This window comes from Rhinolophus ferrumequinum, chromosome 12 (assembly GCF_004115265.2).
Source record: "Rhinolophus ferrumequinum isolate MPI-CBG mRhiFer1 chromosome 12, mRhiFer1_v1.p, whole genome shotgun sequence".
NCBI lineage: Eukaryota > Metazoa > Chordata > Mammalia > Chiroptera > Rhinolophidae > Rhinolophus > Rhinolophus ferrumequinum.
This window is the reverse complement of record NC_046295.1, coordinates 41089002-41110635: the sequence shown is the minus strand read 5'-3', so window position 1 is coordinate 41110635 and position 21634 is coordinate 41089002. Positions and strand designations below refer to the sequence as shown.

General features: G+C 37.9%; 1 protein-coding gene across 4 annotated transcripts in view; it reads right to left on the bottom strand.

Annotated features, from left to right (window-relative positions):
* PCSK5 (proprotein convertase subtilisin/kexin type 5) overlaps nucleotides 1–21634 on the bottom strand; it is a 400588-nt gene that overhangs the window by 310750 nt on the left and 68204 nt on the right. For all 4 annotated transcript variants that reach the window (XM_033123077.1, XM_033123075.1, XM_033123076.1 and 1 more), the window contains exon 3: nucleotides 6057–6170. In XM_033123077.1, coding sequence (XP_032978968.1) covers nucleotides 6057–6170 — 114 coding nt within the window. The remainder of the gene's footprint in view (nucleotides 1–6056; nucleotides 6171–21634) is intronic.

Sequence of the window (21634 nt, the reverse complement as noted above, 5' to 3'; positions counted from 1 at the left end):
ACTATGGGCTTCTCCAAAATCATTATTAGTTCTTAACAGTTAGACAAGAAATACCATACAATGCTACATCAATTTCTTTATGTAATAAAATATTTACAGAACCAAAGGAATGAAAGAGCTTTTCTATTAAACTTATGTTTTCATTCAAGTTGCATTTCCAGGTTGTCTTCTCGGGGCTTCATCAATAGCCCAAGTGTTGAATTTCATATTCAGATTTGTGTTTTATGATGATTTCAAAAAATGTTAATCTCTTCTGAATTGAATAACTCCTTCCATAAAGAGCAGCATCCTGTCAACAAGAGGGAGCTCTCCCCCACTGTATTTCAAATCCAGCATCTGTGCTAGCTCTGTATGGACGAAGGGACCCTATTAGGATAGGACTCATGGGGTTCCTTCAACTACATACATAGATAATGTTCTATTCCTTAGCTTTGGCGTGGGTGGACCGGCATTTGTGGTATTCTTTAAACTTTTTGTATGGTTTTAATATTTTACAATAATTTAAAAAATATTTATCTCCCTGAATTTGCTCAATCGGCATTCACAGACCCTTGAGGAGGTGTCTTACTTAGCCTCACCATCTCTCGAATCAAATTGAATTTTCCTTCCTAGGGTCAAAATGGTCCATTAAAACCATTTCTATTACACTGAGTTCCCAAAGACTTGGCCAAATCTTCACACCTTTCCTATCAGATATCTTTTGTCTGTGGAGCGTCTTGAAAGAATACGTAAACCAAGGGTATTTTCAATTTGTGCAAGGAAAGTGAAAACATCATCTCATACTAAAGCTGCCAGCTTCCCAGCTAGAACATTTTGTCAATAAGAGGTATACGATCAAGAAAAACAAGATAAATTGACCAAGTGTGCTTTAAAATGTCCCATAAATTTAAAAGCCCTTCTTCTCCCCGCTGATTATGGAAAGAGGAAGCCAGATGTGTTCACATAAACCTCATGCTAAAGTATGGTAGTGCACTGAGATCTCAAAGGGTTCCTAAGAACCTAGCTTCAGGATCACTGGGATCTTTTTAAAAATGCAAATTCCCAGATCTCTGCTGAGGGTCATGAGAGGGCAGTAATCCTTCCAGATGATTCTGATGCCCGCTAGTTTGAGAAACAGCAACGTACAAGTTGGAAGTCTAGGCATTGGAGTCAGAATGACTGGGTTTGAACACCAGGATCAGCCCCAGGTAAAGGGTACGACTTTGACCAAGTTACTTAACTTGTCTAGGTTCTAATTTCCTCATCTGTAAAATGAAGTTAATAATAGTTACTAACTCATTGGAATGCGGGCAATAAGATAATATATGCAAAAGTTTGGCAAAATGCTTGACGCATACTCAACACTCAATAAATGTGAGCAATTCTTTTCTCTGTTATGGAGATTATCACAGATTTGCTTTTATTCCAGTTTACTCATCTATTTATTTGATTAGCATTTATTGAGCATTTACCACATGCCAGACCTGGGCACTCAATAACACAGGTTGCTAACTGCACACGAGAATAATCCAGAGAGTTCTGAAGACATCCCACTGCCTAAGCCCTACTCTATATATACCAAAACATAAAGAATCTCTGATAGTGGTGCCCAAACTTGGATATGTTAAGCTTTTCAGGGTATTTTAATGGAAGAGGCAAAAATTACAACCCAAAGCTCAAGCAGCAGGGGCCCGAGGTATGGACATGCTCACAGAGAAATTTTTAGTTGGGGTTGTTGGCCCAGCAAGCTCTCATTGGCATTTATATGTTCCTCTCCTGCTTTACTGATCTTAGGAAGCACAAATCACGTTTTCCAACATCTTCAGTGCTGGTCACTATGCCAGACAAAGAGTAGATGCAGAAGTTTGTAGATACAACGAGAAGTGAGCTCTATTTCTGGGACTGTGCCCTCCCAATTCCTGGAAGCCTGAGCACAGTGTTTCAGGACAGAGGAGTGATTATATAGCTATCATCTCCATAACAAACTCTTGTAAATGAACATTTCCCTAAATATACTGCCCCGACCTGAAGGCTAGACATAACGGTTTCACACACCAGTCTCCAAGGGGAGGAGTGGCGTGGGCAAAGCTTTTAAATTAATTAAAAGAGACGCTGAGGCACACTTCATGCCACTCTTTAATCTCCATTCTCCTGTGATAAATACAGAATGACAGGACGAGGCTAACAAGTTGAAGGCAGGGCTCTATGGAATCTCACCAAGCAGCCCTCAGAAACTCTGCAGTAGGGCTCAGGGCTCAGAAAAAAGGAGGAGGAAGAAATCGCCTTGCCTCTGCTGTGTCACTGATGTGTCACCAGGGTGCTCTGAAGAATACCCACTGGACATATTATTCCACTCTGCTTTGACTAGTAGCATTTAAAGAACAGATAAAAAGGAAATAGCATGCATCGTAATTAAGAAGTCAGAGAATAATAACAACAATTATGATTTATAGAGGGTTTTCTAGTGTCAGGCACTGCTAAAGGCTTCTCATGCAGTATTTCCTTTAATTGTGGTAACCGGCTTCCCAATGATCCTTACCTCCAAGTATATACATTCTTGTGTAGTCCCCCTCGTACACTAAATCAGAGCTAACATATGTGACTAACGAACACTTCAAAAATAACTGTCTGTGACTTCTGAGATTACATCATAAAAGACATCATCACTTCCAACATGACCTCTTGAGTCACTTGCTGAGCCATGTCAAGTGGACACTCAAGCAGCCCTACGGTGATGTACCGGTGAAGAGGACCCCGCCATGTAACTACGCCACCTTGGAAGTGGATCCTCCAGCTCCAGTCAAGCCTTTGAATCTTCCAGCTGAAGCCCCAGATATCACAGAACACAGAAGTCATCACCACTGGGCTCTGTCTGAATGCCTGACCCACGGAACCCAGGAGATAACTGTTTTAAAAACGAAATTCTGTGATTTATCATTCAGCAACAGAAAATGCATACATAAGAGCTAGATACTCTTATATGATAGTTGACAAGAGTTGAAGTGATTCAGGCACAGGCACAATCAGTGAAGCAATGGGGATTTGAATCTGGATTGCAGATTTAAAGTTCTGGCTCTCATTTTGTCGTACTACTCCTGACAGATAAGCTTGAGGTGTTTAAACTATTTCCCACCCATCTTACCAAGCGAAAACTAATTATTTAATAGAAAGCTTGGAAGCACTTTGGTTGTCCCCAATGAAAAAGATACTTTGTTCATCCCTACCTGGCAGCCACCATCCTGCATTGTAGTTTAGCCATTTCTCTAAAGACAGCAGTTTGGAAGTAAGGAATGTTGGAGTAGTGTCTTCCATATGGTAGCCTTGTGAACAGTAGAAGAGTGTGGATAGCGTGTCGTGTTAATCCTATGGATTCCATCAACTCGCCTGGTTTGGCAGCTCTGCTCTACCATTTTCAGGTTAGGAGATCTGAGGCAAATTACCTTAACGGTATGAGCCTCAGATTCCTTGTTTTATAACAAGGCCAATATCAACACACACTTCTGTTCGTACTGTTAGAAAAACACTACATTGCCTGGCATGTAGTAAGTGCTCAATAAATATTACCTATTTGAATTATTATTATCAAATTATGTGTTGAAAAACATCCAACATTTTAAACGGCCAAACAAAAGCGCTTTCCTCAACCTTTTCTCATACTGAAAGAGAATTTCCAAATAAATAGCAGTGGTTTCTGGGAGTGAAGAGATTTACTCTACAGGCACTGAAACCTTTGGAAACATCTTGGCCACAGTTCCTACTAGAGCCCAGCCTGCCCTGCTAGAGCTGTGAGAAAGGCTCCAAAAAAGCTGCCCTTTACCTCCATCATCCAGTGGGACACATGCAGACAGCAATTTGGCTCTTTCTTGCAAGAAGAAAAGTAAGGCAAGGAGATTCCCCCTCCCCCTGGCCTTATAAACAGGGGAGGAGAGGGATTTTGCTTCCATCCTATCTCTTAATCCCATTACATTCTTATCATTTTGTCAGTGCAGACAAAGCTCCTTAGCTCCTGCCAACACTCACTCTAACGCCTTCCCCTGAGGTTCATTCTTTCTTGGTCTTAGAGCTAATAGGCTGTCAAGTGTCTTACTGTCCCTTTAGGTGATTTCTACTCAAATGTTGTTTAGAGTCCCACCTCCCTTTGAACTTAGCTTTATGGCTCCTGTTTGTTTTTTTTTTTTTTTTTCCTAAGCTCATGAAAAAGTTTCCTGTGTAAAATTCTGTTTAGGGTCCAAAATATTTCCACAACTTTCTACTTCTGGGTATGACTAAGAAAAGGGAAATTGGAAGAAATGCGAGCCACATTCACCCATCTCCGAATAAACACAAATTACTGGTATCACAAGGTGCTGGGTTAACTTCTAGTATATGGCAGCGGGAGATATAAGTGACCCCTCCACTGCAACAGAGGAGATTTTAAAAAGTATTAATAAGTAGGAAACAAAGTACCAAATAAGGATGCCGTGAGTGGCAGGGCTGGAGGGCCCTGGAGAGCAGAAGAAGGAAAAAAGGTGACAGATGAGGACCTCTGAGAGCAGGAGCAGTCATCTTTGGATAGGGGATCCGAAGGAGGGGAGGAGCATCCTGACCTGAGGAAGCAGGAGAGGGTGGGAAGAGCACTCCAGGTAGAAGGAGTGAAAGGCAAGGATACAGGAAAGCATGAGGCAGGAATGCAAAACACTACAAATTTTTCGAGAAGCAAGGACAGAGACTGCAAAACATAAAGTACATTAGGACAAATATACTGCCAAATACTAGCAGTAAAGAACGTCTTTTTGCAGATTACAGCGCATATTGGTGCCACACAGATTTCATGATTAAGAATAAGTGACATATTCTAATCAAATTCTCAGGGACCATGAACATAAAACCCTAAGGCGAGAGAAGTATATTTTCAAAGGCAGCAATGTCATGTGAACTTGTAGACCACTCTTACCAACACGTTAAGTAAGTTTCCCTCACTGAAGATTTTGCTTGAACCACTAAACTAGCTACAAGTCCAACTTTCCAACTCGATTTTTCCTATTCTAGTTTTTAAAACTATTACCGAAAGTGAGAAGGCACACATCAGATCACTTGAGTCAGGGATCTGTTATTGACAAGTAGAGCCATTTCAATGATTTCCAAGAGCCAGTATCCATTAACCTGACTGGTTTCAAGGTGGAGGAAATGTGTGTCAGAGGTGAACGTGATTATTGATAGGCCTAAGAGTGTGCACAGCTTAATACATTTTTCTATCTACTAGTCCAAACTTAGAAAGCTACTATACAAAGTAAGTTTTCAAACAGAAATTCTGTAAATTGTAACTCCCTTCGCTTTCTCCTTACAACCAAAGTACTAAAGCCCAAAAAGATCCAGAAACCTCCACGCTGCCTTCCATAGTGGCTGCACCAATCTTCATTCCCACCAACAGTGTGTGAGGGTTCCTTTTTCTCCACAGCCTCTCCAACACTTGTTATTATTTGTCTTGTTGATGATAGCCATCAGATGATTGGGTAAAGAAAATATAGTACATATACACAATGGAATACTATTGTGCCATGAGAAAAGATGAAATAGTGCCATTTGCGACAACATGGATGGATCTTGAGATTATTATGCTAAGCAAAATAAGTCACACAGAAAAAGTTGAGAACCATATGATTTCACTGAGATTGGCATATAAAACTGAAAGCAACAAAGGAATAAGAAACAAAGAAACAAAAACTCATAGACACAAACTATAGTTTACTGGTTACCAGAGGGTAAGGGGGGAGGGGGATGGTAGATGAGGGTAAACGGGGGCAAATCTATGGTGATGGAAGGAGAACTGACTCTGGGTGGTGAGCACACAATGTGACATATAGATGATGTATTACAGAATTGTACACTTGAAACCTATGTAACTAACCATTGTCACTCCAATAAACTTTAATTGAAAAAAAAAATCCAGAAAACATCTTAGGCCATCAACCAATCTCAAATGATGAGTTCTTGAAACAGGAAAAAGTTCCTGGGGACTGTTTCTGTATCCTTCCAGTCCCAACAGATGTTACCTGTACAACACGAATCTGGCCTGGCCCCAGACCAGGAGAACTTACCATATACCACATGCTTGGCCACTTGGGATCATTGAAATAAGTAGACTGGGCACGACTGAAGTCATAATCTCTCTTGGTCCGTTTTTTCACCACTTGCTGTTGGATCCATTCCACCTGCCAAGCAGAAGGACATCTGGTGAGTGTTCAAGTTCCGTCAGGGTTAGCATAACATAAATGACAGTCTGAAGTATTTCCCATCTTGAGTCAATTCTGTTTAAGTCACAGGCTTCACTCTGGCAACTAGAATCTCTGAGTCCAGGGGCTCAGAGATTCTCTAAAAACCTAGTTTTATTTTATTTTCAATCCAGGTAGATTTTTGTTGTTGTTGTTTTGTCTTTATGACAGATCACTCATGTCTCTCAACAATATGCTAGTCTTTCAGCCTTTTCAAAAAGCATACTTTATTTACAATTTATTCAATTGATAGTGTTAATTTTAAGGTAATTTTTTTCACCCTTACCTTATACTAAAGGTTAACAAACTTTTTCTATAAAGGTCCAGACAATAAATGTTTTTGGTCATATGATCTCTGTTGCAACTACTCATTCTGACGTTGTAGCACCATTAGGCAATACAGTGTAAATGAATGAAAGTGACTGTGTTCCCAATAAAACTTTACATACAAAAACAGATGGCAGACTGGATTTGGCCCACAGGACACAGCGTATGACCCCTGCCTTATACTTTACAACAAAATTTTTTAATGTTCTGGGATTACGCATCAAATTTAAAAATCATCCTGGGATCAAATGCTTTAGGATCACAAATTTTCAAAAAATGGCTTTCTACAACATAGTAATGGTGGAAAAAGCACTCTTTTGGTGAATCAGAAAACCAAACCTCTAGACCTGTCTCTGGAGAAAGAAAGAAAGAAAAGAAAGAAAGAAAAGAAAGAAAGAAAAGAAAGAAAGAAAAGAAAGAAAGAAAAGAAAGAAAGAAAAGAAAGAAAGAAAGAAAGAAAGAAAAGAAAGAAAGAAAGAAAGAAAGAAAGAAAGAAAGAAAGAAAGAAAGAAAGAAAGAAAGAAAGAAAAAGAGAAATTACTAAATTTTCTGACCCATAGGCTCCTCGCCTGCTCTAAAATTCATTTCAAACCCACCACATTTGAGAAAGTCTTAATATTTAGTTGCAAATTTTGCTTAAACAAAGCAACTTGGAACTCTGAGTTTAATACAGAATTATAAACTAAATGGTAGGCATATAAATTAGGGTATTTTAAAAAACAGGTAATCATTAAGGCAACATTATGGAAAAATAAGCCTGTTCCATTTTGATAGAGCGTCTCAAATGCAGTATCAGTCCGATGGCATTCTACAATTTGTTCCCAAATTTTCCCTTGTTTAATTATTCTGGCCATAGCTAGTTTTAGTCCCAATACTCTAAAATGTTCTGTTCCACCATTTATCCCTTCTCTCCACAAAGGAATTAAAAATGGGGGGACTTTGTAGTCCACTACTGTGATTCCATACCCACCCATTCAGTAAAGATTTCAAAACCTCTCTTGCCTACTTGATTAAAGATTACTGGAGGAGAAGGAATACTAAGGTACTGATTAACAAGCTTAAAATGCTTAGCTGGAAATAAAGTACTAAAGGCCAAGAGCCAAACTAATAAATTTCTATGTTTCTCATACTGGGAAATACATGCAACAGGAATATTGATATGCCAGGTGTATTTAAATAGTGACTTCTCAGGTACATCACTAACAAAGCAAACTAAATCTCACGGCCTCTTAAATAAATATGAAATCTATAATATTTACGATTAGGATCACAGCTAAGCATCATGTACGTATGTGGTTGCTCTGATAGGTCATTTAAGCAAAATTGGTACAGAAAAAAAGCCAACAAATGAAAAATAATATTCTAGAAAATGAAAAGTTTTTCTGATACTGTTTTAATTAATCTAGACCAAGTGACTCTTTGGCACCGAATCATTCTGTACCACCCCTCTGCCCCTCTACACATACAAGCACACTGGATAAAAGGTGTTACATGTTATTTCTTTAAACTATTGGACAGTAGTTGTCAGGGAAGCTAATAGGGACCTTGTTTTGTCTTTAATCCAATAGACCACATTTTAGAAATCACATTGAATCTCTTATGGTATTAAAAATGGTGTAATTTTCTTTTTTTTTTTTTTAATGAAGAGAGTAGTTTTTAAGTAACTGTTTCTAAAAACGCAGGAAAAAAACCAATTTTCTTCTCAATCAAAGTGGGACACCAAGCATGGGCATGCATATACTTTTCAATTTCCAGGAAACATTTTAATCTCTTCATTTCAAACAATCTTTCCAAGAAATGAATTTCATTCACTCATTTATTCACTCCAAAAGTTTAAGTGCCAATTCTATACCAGACACTGTGCTGGGAATATGAAGATGAGAAAGAATAGTCTTTGCCTTTGAAAGACTTAACATTTTACCAAGGAATATTTAGCAAGTATTCCACAATTCTCTACTTCATCCAAATGAAATTATCACCATCACTGACATCTGATGCAGGCCCTATGACTGTATTAATCAGACCATTTATGAAAATTTTGACTATGCAAATTACATTTGTAATCCTTATATTCCTGTCTATAAGTCTTATCCTAATAAGACTGAACAATTTCATATTTGCACGCTTGATAAAAGAAAACTACAGGTCTGTTTGGATATAACTTTTTTCAAACTAATCCTATATTGGCAGTTGCTTTTCCTACCAGAGCCACCATAAATTCCGAACTGCCAACATACATGAGTGTATAAACCAGAAAGTGCCAAATCTCCCCCAGTGTGGACTCAATACAGAGATTTCTAGAGATCAGGACAAGTCTGTACTGAGGCAGGGGTGGACAACTGTTTCTACAATGTACTTTACCCTACACACACACAAATGGGATAAGCATGTGAGAAAACCAAGTGATAGTCATTTTCCTAGATGAACTATATGTACTAAAATAGAACAAAATATCTTACCAAACAGCATCTCTTCTGTAATTTTACCAAACAAAAATGCTTAGTTACAGGGCTTGGTGGTTAGAAGGTGGCACAGCAACTTGGCATCTAGATTTGACTATAAGTTACTCTGTCTGATCACAGGGTTGTAATACTCAAGTAAAGTACAGTGGGGATTTTTTTTTAGAGTCAGATACCATGTATTTTACCTCGGTGCTTTATGAGTATGCGTATATAGCCCTACAATTTTTGGAAAGCAGGGAAAGCATCTCTTGGATCGGAAGATTTCTATGACTGGAAACACCATATTTGTATTTTTAAACTATTATCCATATGTCTGTCCTTGAGCCCTTTAAGAAAAAGCTCAGAGGTAATGCATTACACAGATTTCATTTCTTGCCAAGAAGCCCAATGCAAAGAAAAGACACTTAGAAATTCATCTTCATAAAACTATGGTCAGCCCAGGAGAAGAAAAAAAGTACACGCTTTCTCTCACTGGTTTAACTTCTGCAAGTGCTATTTCCTATGTATTAAGGAACTACAGTTAACCCAGAATATAAAAACTACATGATCTTGAAAATCATCAGTCTATCCTCCATTAATTTCAACATACATGTGCTACCTGGTTTTAAGGACACTCCCTCCCTTTATTCACAGAGCTCTCCCTCCTCCCTACTCAGCCGAAGTGAACATCAGGCATTCATCTCTTCAGAATCTTTGCTAAAGATATTGTCTTTCATCAGATTTCACTTGTCAAGCCAAGCATATTAATTAATAATGATGGGAAGCCTACCCCCACAATCTCAGCTGAATTCATATTTCATTATTTTGGAATTTACCAGCATTCTGATACCATATGCATGAGGAAGGCAATTTGTCACCAATAGGAGAAAAAGATGTTGTCATACGAACATACATTATACATGTTACTACGTAAATATAAATGGAAGACAAAATATGGTATCATGAGAGATAATACTACATGGTTTCACTTATATGTGGAATCTAAAGAAAAAGTCAAACAGAATCAGAGAGTAGAGAAGTGGTTGCCAGGGGCTGAAGGGTGGAGGAGGAAATAGAAGCTTGTGAAAGGATACAAACTTTCAGCTATAAAATGAATGAAGTCCAAGATCTGATGTATAATATGGTGACTATAGTTGATAACACTGTATTGTATAATTGAAATTTGCCAAGAGTTAAACTTAAATTTCTCACACACACAAAAAGAATAAATATGTGAGGCGATGAACATGCTAATTACTAGATGAAGGGGTCCTTTCACAATGTGTGTGTGCGTGTGTGTGTGTGTGTGTGTGTGTGTATCAGATTGGTATACACTGTAATATCTTACAACTTTATATGTCAATTATGCCTCAATAAAGCTGAAATTAAAAAAAATTATGGTGTCACTTTAAAAATGTGTGCCTTTTAGATATTACAATCTATTAAAGCTAATGATTAAAACATTCTTTGGTAGCAAATATGTACATATATATCAATGGAATAGAATGGAAAGTCAAGAAACTGACCCAAAATATGTAAGAACATAGTATATGATAAAGGTGCTATACTAAATCAGAGGGGAATAACAAATTACTTCATAAATGATGTTTGAACAACAACTAACTGAGGAAAAAAATTAAAATTGAAACCATTCTCACATCTTACACCAGGATCAATTCCAAATAAATCATATTTAAATGGAAAAGTAAACAAATAAAACCATAAAAGAACCATGAGAAATATGAGAGATTTAAAAACATAATCTAAGAGTGGAAAATACTTGTCTAAGTATAATTGGAAAAAAAGTGATTTAGAAAAAAATTTGATGAATTCAAATACATAAAAAATAAATTTGGTATGGCAAAAAAGCTTCAAAAGCAAAGGAAAAATTGGGGAAATGTTTACAGTTCCCACCACGGACAATAGGCTATGTCCCTAATATATATAGAGCTCCTACAATCCATAAGAGAAAAATTCAAGTGGAAAACAGGCAAAGGCTACGAGTGCAGTAATCTCTGACAAGGTAAATTAAGTTCCTTAAACATATAAAATATGTATGCCTTACCTCATGCATATAAAGACAAAATTAAATTAATATTACACTAAGATACCACTTTTCACCTTTCAGATATAAACAATCTAAATATTAATAACTTACTGATTAGTGAGGGGGTGAGAAAATAGTCATTCTCGTATAATGGTAATAAAAATATAAACCTACAAATCTATAAAGAGTAAATAGACAATATCTACAAAATTCTAAAAGAAGTTAATTCTAATTTTAGAATTTTACCCTACATTTTTATTTACACATGCAAACATGCAAGGTTATTTAGTGAAGCACTGCTAGTAATAACTGAAAGTTGTAGACAACTTGAATATACTCATATATTGATAGGGATCTATTATATAAATAATAACAGCAACACAATGGAGTACACTGCAACCACAAAAGAGACTGAAATGGACTTCATGTACTGGCAGAGAACAGTCTCCACGATACAGTTTAAAATGAAAAAAAAAAAAGGTAAGGTACAGTCTATAACGGATACTTCAATTTTTGCATCTCTCTGAAGTGATTACACAAAAAACCCTGATAACACTGGTTGCTCTCTGGGGGAATAATTAGGTGACTGGGACATAGGATAGGAGGGAAATGACTTTTAAGACCTTGTTACTTTTGAACTATGTGAACATGCTACCTATCCAACTTAAAATTGCTGTTAATATATTCCATTGGTCGGTTACCACCATATAGCCTAATGACTTCAAATGTGACCAAATGCTTAAATTACAACATATTTTTAAAAATCAATAAGGAGAAAAACTGTATAAAAATGTGTCTTAGAGGCTTTTATATTATGTTCTACAGCATGATAAACAATACGAAAAGATGGATATATAACAAAGTGACAGGAATTTGGGGAACTTGGTTTAGAATCTTACATTTGCCACTAGCCACCTGTGTGACCTTGTAAAATCTTTGTGGGCCTCGTTTATCTGTAAAATGAGAAAAGATAGACTAAATATGATCTCTGGTCTCTTTCTTCTAGCTTTGAAATTTTATCTATATAGTCTCTTATTCTGAATTGACCAGGAATAAAAAGTTTGTGTGAAATGCAATAGAGAGGTGAAGTAAGTGCTCCAGTTGATAAAATGTCTTTGGTCATTCTGTGAACAGGCAAGATTAATATTTAGAAAGGAATGTAGTAAATTATACTACTCTTTTCATGATTTAAATAAAACAGTTGCCAGAAAATAAAATATATGGGATTCCATGTTTCAAATCATTTTTTTTTTTGTCTAGCTTTGACAAAATGGGGAAAAGAACATGAAGAAATTTCTCCCTGTGTTCGAAAGAGAATAAAAGGATCGTGAAGACAATAATTGAGTACCAACAAGTATGCTCCCAAGCCCTAAAATCTGAAGCCAACATAGCCCAAAAGGTTTCTAAAACTCTGGTCAAGAAATCAAAGCTAATCAATGAAAGAATCAGAGAATCTACTAAAAGTATGTGTTTAGAAGAGAGTATTCTATTCTTTAAATCTTGTTCCATCTAGCAACTAACTGGTGATTAGTGAGTTACTGAAATATTAACATTGTTATTTTATTTGAGTCACTCTTTTTTCTTTTCTAAAGGAATTGTCTGAATTTGGCTCATTTCAGATAGCTACCTGTGAACAAAATATGCATTACTTTTTATTTGATGGAGAATTTTTACTCAACTTGCTTGACATAGGCACTTTGAATCCTATTTAATGACTGCAAACATCAGAGGCTTATGTTAGAAAGTCATCTAGTTAGGAATATGAGGAATCATACAATTTTTGAAAGGTCATTCAGAAGAAAGCTGTGAAATAAATACCACATATACATTCAGAACAGTATAATAGAAGATAATACATGCCAAAGTGAAAAGCTTTAACTGCCATACAATTTTATAATTAGTTGGCTTTCCAAGACAGCCAAATGTTTAGAAATGTGTTATCAATTTAATCTTGCTCTATTTTGTTTAGTGAAAAAACTCATTACATTATTGTTCTAACTGTATTACTTACTTTCAGAAAATTAAAATCATTTTTCTCCCATTAAACTATTCCACTATTCTTTGCACGCTTCTACAACTTAAATTTCCTAATCTCTTGCCTGTTGTTTCCCCCCCCCCCCACTTCTGATAACATGTAAAAGGGGAAAAACAAATGGTTACATCCAATGGAAGCAGTAAAATGCATTCCTCACCCTCAAGACACTTTCTTTCATTTGTCTATTCTACTCAACAAAAATATTATATTGAGTACCTACTATGTGACAGACTGTTCTGGATGCTACAGAATGGCAGTGAACAAAAAGACCAATTTCCTGCCTTCAAGCAGTTTCCAGGCTAGTGAGGGTAAGGCATTAAGCATGGAAATCAATAAAAGATTATTACATAACAGATTTTCATAGTGTTAAATGGTGTCATGTAAGGAGGTCAACAGTGGTTGTAGAGGAGGAGGTTATTTCAGACAAGGTGGTAAAAAAAAGGCCTCTTTGAACGATGTGATATTTTAATAGAATCCCGAATAATAAGGAACCAGCCACATCTCAAAGAAAATAATACAGGCAACATTAGTAACGAACGCAAAAGCCCTAGAATGCCCATCTGATGTACGTCTTTTTGTCGATACCTCATCCATGGGCCGCAATCCTTCAAGGCCTAGGAGTAGGTATACGAGGAGAACATTTTGCCCTCCAGTGGATAGATGAGGAGGGAGATTCAAACACAATATGAAAGCGGATTCCCAAACATCTGGTAAACTAACGCTGGGCTCTGGGTACCAGGAATATGATCCAGGAGGTGACACAGGTTCAGGGTGGGCATGTCATCAAGTCTTCAGCTGATAGGGACAAATTCAGCTAAAAGAAGGCTGAAGAAGGCCTTCTAAAGCATGGGGACGTTCTTACCCAGATCTAGAGATGTTAGGCACTATAAACTGGTCTAGTAAGGTTTTGATGCAGATTCTATCCTTCCAATTATATAATAAAAATCACAGGTTCTGTGTCACCTAAATGGCAGAGAAATTATAATATGATTTCTAGGATAGAAAGGATCCCAAGTACGAAGCACAAAGAAAAGGTAGGGGCATAAAATACTATTTAGTATAGCAGCAGATGTAGAATACCTATACATGGGAATCAGAAGACATAGTTACTTAATCTTCCAATCTCAGACATATCAATTACCAACTCTGCAACTCCATGAAAAAAGGACATAATATCTGTTGTGGGACAAATCTTATAAAACAGTTTAACGTTAGGTTATATTTAAAAAGAAAGGTACAGTTGACAATTGAACAACACAGGTATGTACTGCACGGGTCCACTTACATGTGGATTATTTTCAATAAATATATTGCAAATTTTTTGGAGATTTCCTTACTACCACGAAGCAATCCTATTGATTACACTAGGCTACCATAAAATAATTATATTACTGTTTCCTTATAATCAATGCATAAATCATTACACCTGTAAATAAATATAATTTCTTTTCCACATTATCTTTTCATTTTTGATGTCTAGTGTTAGTATATACAGTGTTTTGCATCATTTAAGACAATAATTATATAGATGCTGACAGAGACAATTCATCTTGTAAACAGATGGTGTAAATTACAGCGCCGATAAATCCAAAACAACACTCTAAATGTATTGTCCTTATGATTTTCTTAATACCATCTTCTTTTCTTTAGCTTAATTTATTGTAAGAATACAGTACACAATCATATAACATACAAAATATGTATTAATCGACTGTTTATGTTATCAGTAAGGCTTCCTGTCAACAGTAGGCTGTTAGTAGTTAGGTTTTGGAGAAGTCAGAAGTTATACGCGGCTTTTCAACTGCATGGGGTGTCAGCACCTCTAACCCCCACGTTGTTCAAGAGTCAACTGCAGTTATTTCTGGAGCTATGTGTAAAAATATCTTCGTGTATGCTCTTTATACATTCAGAGGAGTTGAGCTGGGCTAGACTATGCCACAAATAGGCAGTGCAGAAAAATGAAACGGGAAAGCATGCTCCCTGAGTTCCTGGCAGAGTACCACCAATTACCAGCCTGGGCACTTTGGACAAATCACACAGTCTTAGCATTCCATATTCTCATCTGGAAAATGACATTATTGTTGTAAGGATCAAAATATAATGTGCTATACAAATGCAGGCTTCTGCAGAACTTACTACCCTGTATCCTAATTTCATGCTTCCTCCTACTTCCTTAGAAGAAAGTAGGTTTTAGTAGTCATAGTACCAAAGCTTGGCAATAGCCCCTCAATAAAGAGACATATTAGGTTGGTGCAAAAGTAATTTCAGTTTAAAAGTTTAAAAATAATTGCAAAAACCGCAATTACTTTTGCACCAACCTAATAGATGAACAGACATTATTTTTGCATTGCACTAATATATTTTTGGTAGGAATGTCTAAATTTTCTAGTTATTAAAAAAAATAGCAGGAAATTTTAAATAGGCTGCCAAAAACGGTGTATGCTTCATCCTACCAAGTATAATAGAATATTGTGTATTTCAGCCACAGAAAAATCGTAGCATAAGGATGATTATATTTCTAGCAACAAATGTATTAATGAAGGATGTGTTCATTCTCTATATAATTCTGTATTGTTACTGTATCATGGAACCCTTCTCAGTTTGACCCCCTACTTGAAACTATTGCTGTACAGATTTTTCTCTTTTGAGATGGGGCCATTTCCTCCACCTTCCCAGTCCAAATCTCAGAAGCAACAAAAGACAGGGTCTACCATGGAAATGGAGAAACATAGAAGAATGAAGTAGTTGTTGACACAGGTCGAGAACCTGGAATATCGCTGCAGATACCGGAAGGCACTCACAAACTACAAGGGCCTGGGGTTCAGTAACGTCAATGAGTCCCACAGTGCTCAGTGCTGCATTCTCCCCGCCTAACAGAGAGCATCCCCAAGATCGTAGTGATCAATGACTAGTCCACAATCAAAGCACACAGCAAAGGAAGTGTGATTTTAAAAGCAGATATGGAAGGAGGAATATAAGAAACCAATGCAAAGCTAAGCGGGAAAAGGTGCCAAACTGATAAGAAATGTTAGGGCATATATCTTTAAAGAAAACTTATTTGCAAATATTTAAATTTAAGATGTTGCCCATCCCGGCCACTTGTAATAGTATCCATAAGCCATAGTTTGGGTTTTTTTGTTCCTAATTTTTACTGGATATATATATACACACACACGCACACACACACACACACACACGTGTGTGTGTGTGTGTGTGTGCGTGTGTGTGTATATATATATATATATATATATATATATATATATATATATCCAGTAAATATATATATATGGAGAGAGAGAGAGAGAGCTTTACTTTTACTTTTCCAGGAAAGGTAAGGTAATTTCAAAAGATTTCAGGTTCATTTTCCCATTCATGTGTCACTTCTTAAACTTTCTTAAACTCCTCTGAAGGCAAGACCCTATACTTATCTCAAATGTAATATATTTGTCTTTGAGACAAGTTTAATTTGTTCTCTGGAAAAAAATATAGCTCCTTATTCCTAGTCATGCCAAAGTGCTTCCCAGTGTGTAAAACAGAATTCGACTTTTGTGGGGGGAAGAAAAAAGTGTGTGTGCATGCACATACAGATGCACGCAGTATATGGAGTGGGGACATTAAAAGGAAAAGCTGGTGATATAAAGTCATTAGATACTTGGTGAATGGCAAGATTACATCCAAAGAATCTTGCATTTTCGAACCTGGATTGTAGGTTCTTCTATTTCAAACTTTAGGACAATTAATTTAAGCAATGAGAGGAAATTTGAAAACAATTTTGATTGCTTAAAAGTATTAAAAGGAAATGGAATTCTAAAGTACCTAAAACTAATTCTACTGTCTTGAGTGCCACCTGGGGTTAAATTCACACTTTTGATTAAATGCAATCTTAATGCAGGAATTAAAGTGGGATAGCATGTAATTCCCTCCAGCTTGACTCTAAGATCAAGATTATCACTGCATGAAAAACACAGTGGCATGACTTCATTCTGCATATATTTGTCTTTTGAATAAGCATCTTTTCAAGTGATTTGAAAGCCAAGGCAATGAAATTAATAAAATCCATTCAACATTTAAAGTAAATATAACTAAAATCTCATTCTGCCCTCAGTATATTTGAAGTTTTAGATATCTGCAAGAATGACTATTTTCTCTTAAAACCAAGGGTCAATCACTTAATGGATTTGGGTTCTCTTGGACCAATCCTGCAACTCTGGGTATAAATCATTCAAGATATTCCCAGATTTGTAGTTGCAAAATTGGATGTTCTCAAGTTGTGCATCAAGTGCATACAAAGATGGGCATTATTTTGTACAGAGTGGAGAATTGTTCAATTCAGCTGAGATTATTATAAAAAGAGGCAAATGCTGGCAAAGGAAAGGGCAGTCATTCCCATTATTTCTCCAAGCAGAGAATATGGGGTGATCCGCTAAACATCAAAAGTATGTCAGCATCTTACTTCTTAAGTTAACATACTACTTAACTGCATAGCTCACAAGCAATGATCATGAAACATATTCATCCGGGAAGCAACTCTCTTCCTTAGTGACTAATTCAGCTCCACTTCACATACTGTCTTGTTCTTCTAGCCAGTTAAACATAAATGGCAATGGCGTTTGTTTCAAAATTTCCACAGATCCAACTGTTATCATTCTGATATGAGTGGAAAAATTTGAGGGGGCAGAAAGAGTACATAAATTCAGAATTGGATACCCAAAGTTTTCATTTCTTTTCTTTTTCCCCCAGTGTGAGGCATTCTCAATACTCTGGCAGCTTCAGTTTTTTAATCTTTCCAGCATCTCTTCATTGTCAAGATTTCAAATCTTGGAAATCAAGAGACTACCAGTTGTTACGCTGGCAAAGTCTAGCACTATGAATCAAATGGGGTTGGGTCAAAAATCAATGTCTTTTCTTCCTCCTCTTGCTATAAGATAAACGTGCAACTTTAGGGGCAAATGCAACGGAGTCTGCACAAGTGCTCTATGTTCTCTCGAGGCTAACCTACGTTTTTAAACCTAAAATGAGCACAAAATCCAAAAGCAAGTAGAATGAAGTCACTGATGGGAAGAAGTCTGGACAAAGATACCCCCATGGTAGGCCCCCAGGCAGCAGAGAGAAATGAGAAAGGTCAGCCTGCAGAGAGGGTCTCTGACTTGGGTTTCCATTATATTCGCTTTTTTCCCTGAACTCTACCCTTCTACTTGGCAGGGAGGGCAGGGGTGTTTTGCAACAAAAACACTGGAATTGTGGCAGCTCTTAAACACCATCATCACCCTCTGAAATATTTAGCAAACAGCTACTTTGGTCAGGGTGGGGGAGAAGCATGCCTTTCGGCCTCAGGTTAAAATACTGTCCAAAATCCCTGGGCCAACGGCAAAAGGATTGGCATTTTTTCACCTAAATCCAGTTGCCTGAAGCAAACCAAATGTTTTCTCAATTTCAGTGCTGCTCCCTCACCTCAGAAACCACTGCTAAGGCTTCCGGGAAGGTGGTACTTGACAAAACTTGCAGGTCCGAGCACATAAAAATCTGGAGCAAGGTCTGATGAGGAGAGCCCTGGCTGGAACTTCCGTCTGCCCTCTGCACAGGCGAGGCAGTGCCTGGCTCCCAGCTTCCCGGCAGGCTTCATGTCATAGCACAGGAGTGCCAAGTCACTCCACGGGGCCTCCCTCTCCCTGAACTTGTAATTCATACCCACCACAGTCAATTACAGGAGCCCTGGGGCTGAGGCTCGGGAAAGGAGACAGAAAACACATTTTCATCACTGTCATCAAATCTGACACATTTTCAGTGTGAGGACCCAGAAGCTGCATCTCTCCCCCCATCAAGCTTCCTGCTTTCATGCTGTGTGTTTTGGATGGCTTACCCTGGAGTCTGTTGTGTCAACGTTCATGGAAATGTGATGCACTTACTACACCCGGGGGCTGTCAGCAATTCTATGTACCCCCTCCCCCTCCAATGAGTTTCACTCTGGCACACGGGGGCTCTCAGCACTGGAGTGAGAGCTGGTCTGGACCACAGTTGCCAGCAACCCTACTGAGTCCTGGCTACTTGAGAAAGGGCCGTCAACATTGCAGCACCTGCTGAGTACACTCCACAGAGACTTAGTTCAGTGTAACACTTAGCAGCTCAGAATCGAGGTGAGGGAAGCAGAGGATGAAAACTGAAACGACAGGCTAGAAAGAGTTTGAAGATTAGGCCCAGATTTCATGAAGGTTTGCCTTTGGAGGGTAAGGGCAGCGTCCCTGACTTTCTGTAGTCCCCACGGCAGCCACCCTGTGCCTTGCCCAGAGCAGGCACCCAGTAAGTGTTTACAGAATGAATGGCTGTATTAACTGCTCTTTCAGTAAAGGAATAATTTTGGTAGTCCAGCTGTTTTTCAGCCCCAAACATATAAGGGAGAGCAGAAACACAAGCTCTAGTAGCACAGGAGTTCTCAGCCTCTGGAAAAAGGGGGGAAATAATCTTATGACACTTTCAGATAGGAGCCTTTTGGTTTAGGCTCAGGACAGACCAATGAAGTCACTGATGCTAAGCCAAGGAATGAATCACATAGGTGATGGTGGTGGTTTTCCTGGTACTCTGATTTCCAATGGGGAGAGAAATCAGAGGTTATAGCGATTTTCAGAGTACAACTATTTGATTTTTTCATGTTTTGTGCAAAATACCACCCAAACAGTTCCATCAAGAGATGATTCTCTTACCGGTGGGGAACCTGAGGCAGAGTGAGGTTAAGGGACTAGATCAAGTCACGGGATAATAAGGGACGTGAAACAGGAATCCCAATCAAATAAATCCATGCCCATGTTTCCTTCTATAAAGCATCGTGGCTCTCTTCTGAAATACCTTCTTATCTGATAAAGTGGGTTGGAGGAGTGTATCTTTTTTCCTCCAAATCACAATCTCTATGCCTGGAGATTGGTCAAGGCTGGTCACTTTACTATGCTAGAAGCTTTACTGGGTGAAAGGTGAGGGAAGGAGGAAAAGAGTAGGACAGAAAATGGCATAACACTGGAGCTTTTAGCATCTATGCAAGGAATTTTGCAGAGGTCCTCAATTACTCAGTCAGAAGCATTTTAAATGCGGTAAGAGACTCAGTCCACAAATGGCAGGAAAATTGTCTGATGAGTGAAAAATAAAAATCTGAATCAGGAAAAGAATTCTTAGCACAGCCTTGGCAGTGATGATAGAAATCCTTTTTCCCTCAAGAGCACCTTCTGACTTGCAATTAAAGCCCATATAAAGTTCAAGGCCTGAAAATTCCACTGCCCCCCCAAAAAAAAACAAAAAACAAAAACCAACTCACTCATTGTAGCCAAAATCTGTAGTTACTCAGCTGCTCTGAGTTAGATTGAACTGACAAGACGAGACAAAGGAAGACATGATGGCTACTAATTAAAAGTTGGGTTTCTGGAGTCCAGGGAACAAATGTTTGGGAATTCTTGCTCATCCACTGAAAAGAAGGCTAACCTCAGACAAGTTGCTTAACCTCTGAACATCAAATGGGGAAGATAATTGAATGTGAAGACTAAGTGAGCTGATTCATGTCAAATACTTAGTGCAGTTTCTGGCACAAGAATACCCACCATGCAACCATGGTGATGTGTTGGTATGCCAAACTATGCCCACCAAGAAGTTTCTTTCTTTCATTAGCCCAAGAGCTGCAAGCTTGAGTTTAGTCCCAGTTGACCAGAGTGTGACACTGAAGGCAGAAGTTTTATAAAGGCCCACTGGAGTAGAAATCAGGAGATCTGTACTATCCAGTCGGGTTACCTCAACTTCAATTGTCCTTACTATAGCTTGAGGGGTTAGGCCAGATCAGTGATTACAACCCAGGGGCTCAGAAAGTTGCCTCCAAGACCAAGGGGATGAGGTTAAGCGGTTAGGCCAAATAAATGCCCCCTCCTTCCCACCCTACAAAGTGGGCCATCTCTTGAATCAAGTGTTCTGCTTCAAACCAGAAAAGAATCTCAAAGGTTCTGAGATCCCATGTGGTTAAATTCTTCTGAATTGCTGAAATTTTTAGATCTACTTTTTATCTAGCATTACGACAATTTTCATGAACTTCTGAGAACTGGCATCCAGATAATTAAAAAAACATATATATACAAATATATATTTATAACACACACACACACACACACACACACACACACACAGCTGTTCGAAGATATTTCTCATTGTTCATTTTGTGCAAATAAGCTTTCCAACTATTTTTTCTTACAGAGTAATCAGCTTTGGGTTGAAGACTGGAAACAAGGAAAGCTATGTTGATGCCAGAATTCCACTGAGGCTAGCCATGATTTTTCCCCATTTAAGCAGATTTCCAGACCTTCTGTAGAACAATTCTAATGAATACAATGTCTTAGGGTTTACCAAAATCACGTTTTAAAAAGGAAGTAATGTACATAATGATGTGTATAAATAATTAATAAGCTCACAATAAAGATCACAGAAAGATTCCTCAAAATATATCAAATGGTCCCCACATTGACAAGAGAACTGATCTTTCTCTGTGAGACATCAGATCTCACAACTTTTCAGCATTTCCACAGCCAAA